General features: G+C 34.4%; 1 protein-coding gene across 10 annotated transcripts in view; it reads left to right on the forward strand.

Annotated features, from left to right (window-relative positions):
- LOC113233306 (protein sickie) overlaps positions 1-16,691 on the forward strand; it is a 239,872-nt gene that overhangs the window by 166,029 nt on the left and 57,152 nt on the right. For 8 of the 10 annotated variants that reach the window (XM_026468386.1, XM_026468385.1, XM_026468389.1 and 5 more), the window contains 6 exons: positions 11,693-11,867; positions 12,375-12,509; positions 12,690-12,746; positions 12,851-13,025; positions 14,434-14,526; positions 15,048-15,192. In XM_026468386.1, coding sequence (XP_026324171.1) covers positions 11,693-11,867; positions 12,375-12,509; positions 12,690-12,746; positions 12,851-13,025; positions 14,434-14,526; positions 15,048-15,192 — 780 coding nt within the window. The remainder of the gene's footprint in view (positions 1-11,692; positions 11,868-12,374; positions 12,510-12,689; positions 12,747-12,850; positions 13,026-14,433; positions 14,527-15,047; positions 15,193-16,691) is intronic. The other 2 variants (XM_026468384.1, XM_026468383.1) reach the window with 1 other exon arrangement.

Below are 16,691 nucleotides of genomic sequence, written 5' to 3' on the forward strand. Positions count from 1 at the left end.
ACGTCGTTCGAGGCAATGACCTTGCGAACATCTGGTTGCTGCGGCGGCAATAATGTATGCGTACTGTGACATGTGGTCACCACTCCAGCAAAATAACGCATAGTTCATTATTATGTTAAATAATTGTACCATATTACACATAACACATTACATGTTATTATCTTAAATAATTTATGGTTTGGTACTAATTGTTCAGTTTTTAAAAGAAGCATTGTGACGTTAATGGCGTTGTAACTTTTTGTTTGTTTTGTCTACATTCAAAGCGTTTATTATATTTTTGTCACATCTTTTTATCTACTTAGTACGAAAAAATGTACGTGCTCTTTTGGTATGCACATTTTTTTGATAGTAAGGTTATTACGCCAGCATCTGTAGGGTCCGTTAGGGGTGAACTCTAAGCCACCCCGGCCTATCATCCTCACACTTGAAATCGCAATCATATTAAGCAGCTCGGAGTTTCTGAAACAAGCACGGTATTTATACTAACAGGAACTGAAGACTCTACCTAAATGCATTATTAATCAGGCGACCATCCTTAACGAAGTTAATTGAGAGGGTTATTTCGGAAATGAAAGACGGGAGCTGTTTTACTTTTTTTTAAGTAAATGAAAGATTTCTTTTTTTTTTTTTTTCTTTTCTAAATTAGTTCCTGTTTTTTTAATAGATTTGTGCAATTTCCTTCAATTGTTACTAAAACTGTAGTATGAAGTATTTGTTTTGATTAGTGAAAATTTTTTTTTTATTAATATCATGTGATGGGACGAACTACTCGGACTCGTGCGCCTTGTGGTAAGCAACACGCCAGTCTATAATTTGAATTCACAACACTAAAACTTTGTCTCCCCCAAAATAAGCGCGCACAGAGCGAATTATCACATATGTTCATAATAGAGATTTTGTTTGATTATAAAGTTTTTCACACAAGGTGGGTTTAAATCGTAAAATAATTATACTGCCCTCCTTGTTGCAACTAACTAACGCATTTGCATTGCGATGACTTTCGAGATATTAGAACCTAAAGTTTTTTAACCGACTTCAAAAAAGGAGGAGGTTCTCATTTCGACTGTTTTTTTTTATTGTATATATGTTACGCGATGACTCCGGCATTTGAAAACCGATTTTGATGTCCCATTTAAATTTGAAGAAAATATGCCACCTCGCGTTGCGTTTAGGATTCTACATATTTCTCTTTTTAGTAAATAAACAATGTAAATCATAGAACAAACATATACATGCAGTTAAGTATGTAAGTAAAATATACAATGTGAATGAATCACGAGGGCGTTCTGTTCTAGAAATACTGAGTTCATTTCCCCTCAATGCAATCGATACAGTTCGCAGAACTTTGAACAATATAGTTTCATATCACCCGTAGTTTTATTTTTATTAATTATTAACTTTTTCATGTAAAACACGAATAAAAAATATATTTCCTCGAAAGTCACAAGTTGGTCTGTACGTTGTGTCTTAGGTCTATTTACGTAGAGACCAAACTTCCACAGTATAGGTTGTAGTTGTAGAGATAGTAGTGTTTTAGATCCAAATTTCCTGTAGCTCACAAATGTAACGTAATGTCATTAATGTCGACTGGATAAAGAATTGTGTTGCCATAATTCGCTTGTATATACCTAAATATATACATTAGTTGATTAACAAATCCACACATCTTAGTTACCTCTTTAAAGGCCATGTAATTCCAAAAGAAAAATTGGTTTTGATTGTAAAAGTAATAGTTTTACCCAATAAATTTCAAGTAATTCCATGTAAAATGATTATGTATAGCTGTATTTTTATTGCATATTTTCTGGTGTTATTGGGTCAAAATTAATGGCAGCCGTTGTTACAATCGGTACCTGTATTTATTCTAATACGGAATTTGCAACTTTGTTTAGTTGCTTACTTACCCTGAACAATGAACGGATCAGAAGTGCATATGAATAACGATAACGTGAAGATTCCTCCTGACAACATAGATTTACTAGTTTAAGGAACAGTAGACATTTCTGGTATAAAAGTTACGCATAATTATTTTTGCCTTATCACAAAGATCTAAGGTTGCTTGGAAGAAATTGCTACTTAGTAATAAGGTCGCCTGTTATACATTATCTTTCTCTGTGATACTTACATTATTGTAATTTTCAATGTGCAATAAAGAATATTTCATTCATTAAAAAATCTCTCTCAAGACATGAGACAGAAGCTTTTTTTATGATACCATGTGACAGGACGAAGTGCCACTCCGAATCACAAACATCTCAGAAGCACCGCCACTACACCCTTCAATCTGAGACCTAAGTTGACAAGTCGCATGTGCTTTTCATTTCACTAGCATTCTTACCCTTCAAAACCGAAACGAATTAATGCTCACATTACTTGTTGGTAGCAGAAATAGGTAAGATGGCAGTACTTTTCTGGACGAACTCTTTCACAAGAAATTCTACTGCTACTAGATTTTCAAATTATTCTTGGTGCATATTTCTACGTTGGTATTTCTATTAAACCAATCGAAGGCATTGTTTTTTATCATACAGAGATACTCAAGAGAGAACAGTATCGAAATTTAATTGAAACTTTTTATTAATTTTGTAATAATTGTTTCCCGTTTCCAAGTGGTGTAAAAGCAAATAACGTAAAGTTCAGAATATTTCAAAACACAATATGAAATGTTGGGATATTGCATCTCGTCCAACTGCTTGTTCCGCCGATTGAAATTTTAATGAGAAAATGTCGAGTGTCTCATATAAACTCTCTTTCTGTTTCCGACGGAACAATTTGTTCTTACGATTATGTGAGGCTATTACACGGTTATTATATGGATTTGTGAATTGTATCTAGTTAGGAATTCTGGAAGTGTAACATCGTGTTCGTGACTTTTACCACACTATTCGCTAGCTAAGTTTTTGAATATATTGACAGGAATGTATTTTATTTAGTTCAAACGAAAGTATACATAATATATTGCACGGGCGGTGAAACAGTGACTTAACTAATATTTGCAAAAATATACTAAATAATCAATAAATAAATAAATAATAATAAATAAACAGAAAAGTAGTTATATTTTGTTTTTTGGGCTGAGCACATTATTTAGAAGATCTGTTAAATTTTGTATAGGTACTATTTCAATATGCATTGCGTCTCCATGGAAAAATGAAAGAATATTTGATGTGTCTGCGTTTTTGCGTACAAATATTGTTCAGTAGTTTTTCATTTTTTGCAGTTAAGTCTGTGTTTCACTGTAGGTGAAACGTGCAAGTTATTCTGGTTTCTACACTAGGGTACTCTGTGTTATGAATACCAGTCCCTAAATAAATAATTCGCCTAGCCTAGTGTCAACCTAGTTTAAACATATTTATAAAGTACACAGTTGTTTATAAAGTGTACAGTTCTTTTATTTAAACTGGCGCATATAGGTATTATAAATTTTGATAGCTGGCCAAGAAATGCTATTTGACAAAATCGCCTAAAATTCTGATTCATAAAATATTACTTAACTTTTACTGTGTAGCAAAATAAGCTATGAAATAATAAAACCTTTATATTTTCGTAGCAGTAGAGCTCCTTGTGAAAGAGTTCGTCCAGTGAAGTACTGCCACCTTACCTATTGCCGCCGCCAAGCAGTAATGCGAGCATTACCGCGTTCCGGTTTTGAAGGGTAAGGGTGCTAGTGAAATTACAGGCACATGAAAATTATCAAATTATGTCTAAGGGTGACGGGCGCAGTGGCAGTGCCCCTCAGATCTGTGTTTTCAAGCTCTGAGTGGCACTGATACTGTTATGGACAGGCGTGTCGCTTACTATCAGGCGCACGACTTGTCCGTCTCGTCACTTGGTATCATAAAAAAAATGTGTTCATACATTCTTCTTATTGTTTGAGAACTCGGCTCTTGTCGGCGGAGTAATCACTAATCACAAATCATCTCTGTTCAGTGCCTTAACTTTGATTTCCTGGAAATGACACGACATTAACTTTTTTCCTTGTCTAATCTCAATAACTTCGTCTCCGTCTTCCTCTGCCTTTGATAATTTCTTCTGTGATGCTTTTAAGAAAACTGTCGTGACGTATCAGATACCCTTCTTCGTCTTTCCCATTCGGTTCTCTATAGTCTTTAATAAACTTCTCTTTTCTATTAACATTAAAATAATTAAAATTCGTGTACGTCTGTCATCTAAATTTGGTTTTAAATCAATTTTGAAAAACAAATACTATGTGTCGTAAAGACCAGTAACTACCGTGGTTACACATTTTTATGGCATATCACGACAGGACGAATAAGTCGTGTGGCCTGATGGTAAGCGACACGCCTGTCCATAACAGGTGCAGTGCCACACAGAGCTTTAAATCGCTAAGATTTGAGGTGCACTGCCTCTGCGCTCATCACCTGAGACATAAGCTGAAAAGTGCTCAGATTACTGCTTGGCTGTAGAAATAGGTAAGGTACTTCCTTATACGAACTCTTTCACAAGGAGCTCTACTGCTACTGACTGACTACTAGTTGACAAGGCACATGTTCCTGTGATTTCACCAGCACTTAATACCCTTCAAAACGGGAACCCAGTAATTCTTGCATTACTGCTTGACGGTAGAAATAGGTAAGATACTTCCTTGAACAAATCTTTTCACAAGGAGCTCTACTACTCAATTATATGAATAGACACTGGCAAACCCTTTTATCATCTTAATCTCGATCTGAATACCTTATAACGGAACGTGGCAACCCACACCAACTAAGTGATTCAGTTTCAAGATTGTCTTTAGTCAATTACTTAATTCGTCACTCACCTAAACACCGAATTTCAGGACTAGAACTTGTTTCGTTGTACAGAAACTTACAAAACTGGTCTAAAGTTTGACAAGGGTTATAATCCAGACGTGTATAGTGTCCACGTCTTTTTGGATAGAATTAATGAAGCACAAGTGACACTTACCGTTTTTTGGGGTCAGTGAAGAGGGCGACCGAATTTATCTCGGGATGATATTTTATTTTCAAATACCGAAAGACATTTCAAACCATTTTTATTTACACACATACACCGGCACATTTAGCGCAATAAATATAATATAATAATAATAATACAACATAAATAGTGTACAGTAAGAAAGTATTAAGAACATAATTATGATAGCTTTTGCTTAAAAAGCAAGGTTATCATTGTCATATACACATTTGAATCCCATTGAATTCATTATATCATTACTAATGGTTGTAGTTGCAGATAAAACAATATTTTTCTTACAATTGCTCCTACGTCATACTTACCAAAAGCAAAATAATATTTTATTAGCTTTATACGTCTTTTTTCATTGATACGTCAATATGCTACACTATTAATATATAGGTTTTCGAACAACGACAACAGCAACAGCTATAAGTTTTCAATAAACACAAATGGAAACTTCGCTCAGTCCGATAACTGAGTGAATTCAAGCTGAATAGACAGAGGAAATCCGTTTGGTTTCGAATAGCTCTTCGTTCTTACAATACATGTTACTTTTGGAATTTTTATTTAGTTGATACAAAACTGTTTTTATTTCACTAGAACTGTAGTATCATGAAAAGATTTCCACATAATAAGAAAAGTTCTCACAAAAAAGAATTCAGTATTTTTCTGAACAATATTCTGAAAAACTTCGTTGGATCATGAAAAGATTTCTACACAAAAAATACAATTTTTCAGAAAATATAATACAATATTTTTCGAATTATTAATATATTATATTAATCATTAATTTTCTATTCGAATTAATTATCGAGAATATATAATATTTTGAAATACATCGAATTTGAATTTTTAATGAAATTGAATTATGGTATAATTTGCTTTATAAATTGCAATAATACAGGCACGAAAGAAGTAAGATATATAGATGTATATGTAAATAGATTTTAGTCTTGTACTTTAGATTGATGGTATTTTTTTGCGTGGCAAAGATGCATATAACACTTTGCTAATTATTTCTCATTTGCTTTCAAAATACTAGCTTGGAAAACGGGAATAATGAAAGGGTTGTTCAGCTCAGATAACGAGGAACGCAGTCGTTCCTTTCACTGGATTCGTCATCATTAGTGCGAGGCTTCAGGGGTTTTCATTAAGACGTCAGACTCGAATGATAGAGCCGTGGGTGCAGATTAAGATTATTGTGCTCTATGCGGGTTATATTTTACCCTTCGTTTGCAGTATTATCTGGGAAGACAAAATTGTTCTCTATATGCACCCTTGTAGGTATGTTATTGCACACATCCCTGAGACATTAGGCACGTATACGAGTATGTATAAAACAGAAGAGGGTTTATTGAATAGATAACGTATCAACGCTTAACAAATTGGTGAACACACACACGTAGGGCACATAGGACTTGTCAACTTATATGTAGGGAAGGTGACGGGAGCAGCGGCAGTACCCCTCAGGTCTTTGCGATTTAAAACTCTGAGTAACAGTGGAACTGCTATCGTACCGTCACTTGATATCATACAAATAACAATTTTGTATTATAATACAAAAACATTACGTTTTTTATATCCTGTAAACCAAATAAATTATAATTTATTCCGTTTACCGGATTTAAATATGTATTTGGAGGATAGGTAATGACTTATGTACTTTTATCTTTATTCAGACCTTACCAATTAGATTTTTCTGGGCCCTGGACAGATTACACGCTTGATTACATTCATAATTTGATTCTAGCCCATATAATAATATCCTCCTGTGTTCTGAAATTCGTTACATACGTTTCGATATGTACAAGGCTTATTTTCACTATTGGAATAACTAAGAGGAAACGTGGCTCGAATATGAATAAGAAAGCGCAAAGTTTTATAGCTGTCGATTTTCCCAAGGTTCTTTATAGCTGTGGCCCTTAGAGCTCAAGAAAAAGAGGGGGAAACAAATCAGCCCATCTCGTTTGCAAAGCGGTAAAGTAGGACACTGCGGAGTTTCTAACCGCAAAAGCCTGGCAGCTCTGTAATCAGTTACAGTTTGCTTAACCCACCTTTGGTCAAACCATTTCCTCTAAGATGCATTTCCTTTTCGCATCAAAGGTGCAAGTAGAGCATGAATTTAGCTTTAAAGAGTAAAATGATTGTATATTCAGGTCACATGTATCTAGACTTGCTGGAAACCATAAAGTACCCTCTTATTTTATTTGCTTCTTGCGCGACGTCTGCAATTTTATAAAGGGATATACATAATTTTTTAATGTATCACGAGAGTAAGAGATTTTCAAACAACTTTCATGTTTTCTTCCATGATCATTAACAAATGAAAAACATGGTGATAAACAAGTTCCTACATAATATATTTTATTTTTGCTTTAAAACAATGACAACATATTATATTCTTTTAAGTCGTCTGGATTATAGTGCACTACAATGTTTCAATTCGGGTTGGTACTTGGAATCGTCATCAACTGTCTAAGAATTTTATAAACATACTTATGTAAATGGCTTCCTTGTAGCAAAGTAATTAGTCCAACACGCGCTCATAACTTCGTAACATATCGCCTACATTGATGATTGTCTATCCTATTGCCTTGATATCAAAGACAAGGTATCGACCTCTCTGCATGATTAAAAATAAATGAACTCTATTCTTGCACATAAAGACGCCATTGATCCAAAATGAGTGCATTAACGACTGATTAATGTATGTAATGAATACATTCCGTCTTGTACAATATAACTTCATCCGCCTTTGTATATTTACTTGTTATTTTACTTCTTGTTTTGTACTAGCTTTAGTTTACACATTAGTTTTATAATCACTAGATCATATATAGTCATCGTTACGAGTGTTTGCGAACTACGTCCGATTTGTATGAATTCCGAACCCGAAATGGCGGTCCGAAATGTCACAGGTTTCCGAATTGTCATTTTATCTCTAGGTGTACAAGCTATATTCCGATATAATCGGACTTAGTGCACAAGCGACATCAGAAGTGGGTTAGAGTTTTCTACAATTGTACAGTCTCGGATTCGGAAAGAACACGAATCGGATACAGCGCGCAAATGCGCTTAGTGCTTTTATAAATCGTAATGTGTAATAAATTTACATTTTTATTGTTTTCCCTTAAAACTACTATGGTTTTATTTCTTGTCTGAACATGGTAGAGCACTGTTGTGGTTACCTGAAACGTGGATTAAAATGTGTGGGTAGTAAAACGATGTCCAAATCAAGCCGGGTTTCGAAACTTCACAATATAATTTTAATGCCTCGTATGCCTGATAAAAGCGTCACAATGACAATAAACAAAACTACTAGCTTTTGAACTTAAATCCATAGACTAGACATGTAGTAACAGCCAGCCGTCATCAGTTATAGAGTCTGATATGCTATCGTTACTACAACAGTATTTAACTTAGTTTAACTACCTCTGTGGCCGAACGGTTACCATGCCGGACTGCCATGCAGAGGTCCCAGGTTCGATTCCCGGGCCGGGAGAAATATTTGTATGACCTATATAGAAATATTTGTTTCTCTAGTGAGTTTGGGTGTAATTTGTGGTTGTCTGTATGTGCGTCCATGGTACCCGCGACACAGGGTTTCCCTAGTGCGGGGCTATGTTGAGCGTGTGTGTTATTAAAAAAAAAACGTAAACAATCATTCTATGTCCAAAAACCACATTACCTAAGCTTTCCTTTTTTCAATTTTGAAAAATTTTCAATAATTTTCGTCTGTTTTAATAAATATTAAAAACGAGTTATTCTGTGTCTGCCTAATAGGATAATTTTTTATTTAATATTGATAAAGACTTTGCATTATAGGAATTAAAATATGCCTTATCCAACCCTTTTTCACGAAATATTTTGTACATATCGCATCACACATTCTTGTTTAATTCAACACAATATTAAACTGCATTTTCTGCTATATGTAGGTCACAGTGATACGTTGCGCAGCTTGGAGAGTCTCTTTATCAAACATCAATTGGATGCCATTATTCGGTTGGCTATTGAATTGAGCCGCCTGCAATAGGCTTTGAAAGCTACTCCAATATTTTGACTCAAATATTAATGCTATTATTTTCGTAAATTGGTTTGGGATATACTGTGGCATGTAATTTTGATTCTACTTTGCAATTGATATTAGTAAAGTTTATAGGGTGAATTGCTCCTTCTACATTTTCCATTGATTTTCAATTATTGCAATATATCGCGAAACATTGTGTTAGCTATAAGTCACTTAATTTTTTGCTCTTAGAAAAACAAAACCGTAGCAACAAAAGTCTAATAAACATATTTTTATTAACAAATAAATAATGTGCTCAAAACACTACAGTTTCGCATGGTAAATACGAAACTAAAAAATGTATTTATCTGAAATGCATTAATATTACTACGACCCAAAGCTAACGAAGTCAAGGCATATTTTTACTTTCGAATAGAGCGTATATGTACAAAAGATATGCACACAAAGCCTACTGGAACTAGTGGATATAAATCTCACAGAAGTACACGTACATTACAGGAATATGATACAGCACTAAGGATTTTTATGGAAAAACAAAAGATAATTAAGTCTTACGAACATCAAAAGCATTCATAACATGTAACTACGTGGTTAAATAGATGCTTGACGTTAAGTGCTCGCAAAATTCGTTTACGTTATCATATTAATTACGTATGACAATACTATACATAGGTAATATGTTATTCAATTTATACAACTGAATAACGCAATAAATAAGATCATCATCATCAACCCATTTATACCTCCCACTGCTAGGTACGGGACTCCTCTTAGGCGAGGGTTTAGGCCATTGACTGCCATACTGGCCCAATGCTGGTTGGGGACTTCATACGTTTTCCGAGAGTTGTGAACCTTCTTCGGCGTGCAGGGTTCATTACAATGTTCATATTCATCACCGTAAAGCTATATTAAATTGCAAATCAAATTTCGCACATAATTCCGAGGTCCGCAGAGGTGCGATTCCGAAGCCCGGATTGGAACCCACGACTATTGCTTGAGAGGTAGTAGGTTAAACCATATTAGGCTACCACAGTTTCTTGTAATAAATAAGATAGGTTCTTATAATAATAAATAACCTATGTGCGAAGATATTATGTAAGTACCAATTTCTGTAGCACGCTCTACATTTCTATCTCGAAAATCGCTTTACTTATTATATGTCAATGTTCTGGATATGGTACGAGTATGTATTTATGTGTAAATTCTAAGTCGATAGGCTTGCACGTAAATCTGAAAGCATTTACGGCACCCGAATAAAGAAACAATGTATTTCATCATAAAAGTTTTATCGTAACACGCGAAGGTCGTTTTGCAACTAACTGGTTAATTGACAAATTATACTAAATCATGAAGCATAGAAACATGTAGGTAACTAAACAGTGTATTTAAAATTAATCATAATATTTATGCACACTACACGGCACCTACTTTGGGAACGTTTTTTTTTTTGCTTAATCGCGTACTTATATTTGTTTTTTTTTTCAAACAAACCAACGTTTCGGGCAGGTCCCGCTTTCACTGCTGGCTGTATTTACGGCATTTGTAAACTTAACGTTAACCCGGGTAGGATTACGTAGGTTTCAATTTCATTATACTAATGAGAAAATAGTAGAGCGGAAAATTGAAAAATATTAAGTTGCTTTAGCTAAACTAGTTGAGTAGATATTTATAATAAAAGTATCTGTAAACTCATTAGATTTTTTCCAAACGAGATTTTACATTACATTTGTTTTTAACATATAACCATTATTACCTGTTGTAATCTAGGGAATTCCCTATAGGTTATATTCGACCCAGAATACCCGGACCAACATCAATTTTCTTGAGGTTTTTGAGGTAGCTTTGTGATTAAAGTCTCCCATTTTTATTATAACGTGGTTTGTGATCTATTTCTGCTAGTGATTACTCTACAAACTTTTCTATAGAAATAGGGCAGGCTGAAAATTGTTTTGTTTTAACAAATGTTTGTTGAACTGTTGAATAGTTTGCTGATCTGAGCTCCGCATTTCATCACCTACATATATCATAATACTAATAAAGTAGAATCTATTTCAATAAAACACTGATAAAAATTTTAAATTCGAGATTTTATTTCGAATATATTAGAATTTTAGATTCGATTCCCGGTGGAAATCGAACCCGGAATCTCCTCACTCAATGCCCACATTGCTAATCGTTGGGCGGCTACTGAGGTCATCAAGTGTGTTATTTTATAACTTTCAGTATACCATTTCGTTAAAGATGTTTTGTTGTGAAAAGTAAATGCCTATAACTTCATACATTAATTAAATATCTAAAGTTCATAGTTATGTGCGTAGTTATGTTAGCGTGTGGAAGTTTACTAATACATTTGAATTTATGAGTCATCTGTAGGGATTCAACTCCCCCTGTTCCCGTGTAAATAGGATATCGGGCGCACGAATTCGATACCTATACGATATTTGGTTTAGGAAGCACCAATGTAATTTGTATCACTTTAGCTTAAGTATTCGTACGTTTGAAGTAAAATGAAGCTTAATTAATACGATAATAATTATATATATATATATGTATATAGCGTAATAATGTTGTAAACGTAAAAATTAGATCTCTTATCTTTGACGATATAGTATCTGAAAGTGACTCCTACTTTCAAGTATTTTTTAATATCTTGAAGTGATTAATCTATTTAAATACCGGGTATTATTTACTTATGCTTATATTATGATTATTATTGTCCAGACGCAGTGGATCTCGCAATAGGATGGAGGGTGGCAGCGGTGTGGTGTATCGGGTGGTAGGACGCACGCGTAGCAAAGCTGACTGCGGGCAGCAAACAGAGCGGCAACCAGGACCACGACAAGATACCACGTGGAAGAAGTATACGGACTCGCCTGGAGTAGGCGCTCCACCTTTGGTAAGCCTAATGTACTCTACATTGTAAAATTAGTACACTACATTTTCCTTGATACTTGATATTTTGAAATATTCTTTGGACACCGTAGAGTAGATTTATTATTTGAACCACACTTGAACTGTCACGTAATGTACGTACTTATGCAGATTTTGGCTGTACAATCAGTCTGCAGTAAAATGTACTGCAATGTACGCATAGATAAATTAGAATTCGATTTTATTGAAGTGAAATGTTTAATGGGTAAAATATTTGTTTTCCTCTTCCTCACCTGATGGAAAGAGATGATGAGGTCGACGATGTAGCATGCACTCATATTATAACAATTCAAGAAACATGTATACGGAAATTATTTGACTGTAATTCCGCTGCGCGTATAATTGCTACACACGACTGCACCTATTTTAAAACATTATCACTTATCGGTAGACTCAAAACTAAAGTTAGAGTGCAGAGCAACTAGTGTTCGCCATTTCTTTTTTGTGTTAACTTTTTTTTCGATTATTTCAGAATCAATTGCCCGCACCGCCCAGTCCGTCACATGGACGCAAAGGTGAACGTCGTACAGGACACCACTCGCCACAACATCATAAGAGGGAGAAGCTCACGGCCGCTCAACAGCTTGGCATTGTTCCTCATTCACAGGTTAGATATTATTAGGCGACTTTTATGAGAGCTACGTATTTGGTACATGGGACTTACAGATATTAACGAAATGGGTAGAGCAAGTTGACAATAAGATGTCCTATTATAGTCGCGTTACACCCAAATCTGTTGCAACGCCTACTAGATTTGAAGATATTAATGATTTTTTATTATTTGCAGTACCCGTCATCTAATTCTAGTCAGCACTCTTCTAGAAGTGGGGGTTCTCAGGCGCAGGTAAATTATAAAAAAATATTTAAAACATTGCTTTTTAAATTTTTTATTATTAATTTCTTATTTAAGTAGGAGCCTACTGTTAAAAATTTACTTATATATTTTAGCTACAATCTCCAAGTGGCGGGTCACGTCCTTCAAGTGTCGCAAGCGGTGGGAACGGCAGCAGTTGTTCATCGAGCAAATCAAAAGTTCCACAGAATTTCGGCTACGTGAAGAGACAAAATGGAGTGAACCAACCAGCAACTCAACCAAATGGCCCACCTCAACATGGTCATGGTAGTGAGTTTCTTTATTTTTAACAAAAACGCACAGGAAATGTTTTTACGTGACACTTAATATAAATACTGTGGGAAACTACTGGCACACCTAAATTCATTAGGTACGTAGACATAAATGAAATCATCTGTTAACATTTCCAAAATTTAACCTTTTATGGCTGTTTTAAATGACTTCGTGCAATTTTTATGCTTAAAAATCTTGTAACAAACGTATTGGTTGAAACTGCTCAAAATCCGAAATGTTCCAAAAATTGGAAAAATATAATTTTGAAGGCTCACACTAAGTGTTACATTTAGAAATATGTTTTAAAGTTTTATTTTAGCATGAATTATAAAATAAAACTTTAAAACGAGTTTTAAAATGATTTCACAACAGCGAAAAAAAACCTTTTTATTGTCTCCATCGTTTTCGTCCAGTAACTTCAACTATTACAGGTGTCAACGTCAAATGTGGAAAATTAAAGGAAAAATATTTATTTTTCTGAAAAATATGATTTTTTTCAAAATGGAAATTTTTCCATGACCCAACACTAGCTACGACTACCAGCCACTTCCATCTCTATGACGAATGTCGTTTTAATATCAATGTCACTATCAAACTGTAAATAGCGGCAAATTTGAGTTTTGTATAATTACAAAATGGCTACCGTGAAGATATAACATGGATATAACTAACGATTTCTCGCGAAAAAGATGTCAGAAAATTAAATTATTACCGTCAATTTCTCTAATAACCGTAAAATTATTTCATTATCGCACGAGTCTTCGAAACTCTGATTGCGCGTTGACACCGAGTCGTCTGCCGAAGGCAACGCGGTCTACTCGCCACTTACACCGAGTCGTCTGCTGCCACCCAATCGCTTCGGTCGACTTCGGTCGCAAACTACCTTCGTCATACAACTCACTATTCACACCGGGTAGCTTGCCGCCTTCGGCGGGCAAGCGTAGGTCGCCTGACGACTTGGTGTAAATGAGCCATGACGTTGTCATAAAACTTGATTTGAAGAAAAATAAAAATCTAAGATTTGGTAGTATGGCTAATTAAATGCCTTAGCCTGAGCCGAAAACGCAAAATTTTACAACAGAGTTTTTGTTTTGCATAAAACGACGGAGCCCTTATCCACACAAAATTGACTTGATTTCTAGTACAAAAGGTCTTTGGCATCACAACAACTCGTTTGCAAGCAATCTTGCTTTGTATTTAGGCGAGACAGACTTTTCCGCGAAAAAATATCAGAAAAATAAATAATATAAGGAAAATTTAAATCTAACATCTCGCAGTATGATCATTTAAACGCTTTAGCCTGACTTGAAGGACGATAAATTTTACTATAATTGTGATTTACAAAATGATGTCTAGATATACTACATTTAGGCGAACTAACGATACTCATTTTTATTATTTCCAGGTGGAAGAACTGCGCAAGTTTCAGCTGTACCTAGAACTAAAGTCAAAGTGTCTGGTGGAACGCAAACCTGCACCCAAGATCTCCAAATACACAGTAAGTTTATAAAGAAACTAGGTATTCAGTAAATTATTAAAAATAAAAATAGAAAAGAAACCACTTATTGCAACGCCTCAATATAAAAAAGGCACAAAAAGACTGATATAAATAAAAACAGAAATTATACAAAAAAAAAGCAGCGGAACAACATTTAAACAACAAGTTACATAATACTATACTGACATGTGTGCGGCTGTAGCGTATGCAAAAGAATCCCATCAGCTAAAGCCACAACCAGACTAGGACAAAATAAAGTATCGATTTACTAGCTATTGTAAATCGAGTTCGAAATGAAGACAATAAAACGTAAACACAACGTTTAACAAGCGTTTAACCTAGCGACAAAAGGCGGGATTTTGTAGTTACAGTTTTTCACAAATTAATTTTTTTTAAGTATTATTACGTTTTAAGTTTCTTAATCCTTTGTTGCTTGTTTAGGCTGATGGTTCTATAGCCAATACTCAATCAATAAATAAATAGTTTAACCTAGCTTGTATGCCCTGTCTTTTTTTTTTCAGAAAATGGCATTGGACCAAAATCATATTCCCTGGGAGGTACAGCAGCGGCGCAGCTATCGGCGTCAGTACGGGAGAGGCTGCTTGGCTCGCAGTCATTGCCAAAACCCGGCACTCATGACTTTGCTGCCTTGTTCCACCATCACAGGTAAATTTATACTTAAATCTCTTTTATACTTTGGTACATGTTAACTGTGAAATATTACTTACATTATGTTCTGTCCCTGTATTTTGTTTGTCTGTTGGAACTCAAAATTCTACTCCGTGTCTTTTACATAGCATTTAAAATTGCAATTTTACAATATGAAGGTTCTGTTGTTGTTGGGGTTTGCAATAAGCAATATAAATAGGTGATGTCATAGCAGTGGACTAAACACACTACATTTTACACAATGCTTTTTCCTTAAAAAGGAAAAATCACAAAATAGATCTAACTAAATAAGCAGAATTTGTTCCTTACTCCCCAGTGTTTATTTATTGTACATCATCACTCAACTGATGTGCGCCTACAAATTCATCAATTAGCTCAAGACAATTGCACAGCTGAATGACAATTAAACAATTTAGACAGCAAAACTGTAGCATTCATTAAGTGAGAATGAGATAGATAGAGTTCTGGTTGTTCATTTTTCTCATAAAGCAATTTAAAAGTCTGGAATGTTTAGACAGAGCTGTATCTATTTATGATTTTTTGTAAAATATTAATAATTTTATTTTTTTTATATTTCTGGCACAAAAGTACTAAGTAACTAATCAAGAAATTAATATAAACGTAAACATAGGCATTTGCTTGCATTCCTTGGTATTGGTCACAGATCAAACGTATTCGTCTACTTATTTATTTATCTACAAACATAAAATATTGCGCTCCTAGACTGATATGTTAAATGACATGACATGAATATGCTACAGTATAGCACTTTCTAATACCTATTACAATATTCCTAACCACTTAATCTTTCTAAAGCTCATTCTACACTTACTTAAGAATAAACATTTCCAATATCACAAAAGACAAAGTCCAATTAAACACCCACTTCTGGATCCTTCCCAGAGCGAGCAATTAAAAGTTAGTAAACTCATTCGGTTGTTATGTTTTGTATTGTATTGATGTTCCTTGTCATGAATTGTGTTAAATATTTCTATTTGAAATTGAGTGAAATTATACCATTTGATTGAGGTTGAGCTATTGAATTGGTTGGAGAATGACGCACAGTTATAGGTAAAGATCTATGTACTGAATACAATATTAAGCAAAGGTAATACTAACATTACGACTAGTACCTAGTGGTGGACTCCTACTGGAGAAACGCCTGTCAGCACGGAGTATGTGCTCACTATAATCATCACTAGCTACCTGCAGCTTGTTTATCGGTTGACCTTATTTGTATAATCTTGTAATCTGAAAATCAATATGTCAGCATGTTGGGATCACTGATATGAAATAAAATATATACACATTTCAATCTAATATCCTAAATATTTTGAAACATACCTTTGGAATCGTGGGAATGTATGATTTTTATTCCAGTTGCAACTTGCTTTTGGACAGAGCAGGTGCGTCTTTCAGATGTTTTAACAATATTAAAATTTATTTGAAAATTATTTGTCAATAAATAAAGTTAAACTTCCAAAATGGCAAAAAAG

Source organism: Hyposmocoma kahamanoa, unplaced genomic scaffold (assembly GCF_003589595.1).
Source record: "Hyposmocoma kahamanoa isolate Upper Pololo Valley unplaced genomic scaffold, ASM358959v1 78, whole genome shotgun sequence".
NCBI lineage: Eukaryota > Metazoa > Arthropoda > Insecta > Lepidoptera > Cosmopterigidae > Hyposmocoma > Hyposmocoma kahamanoa.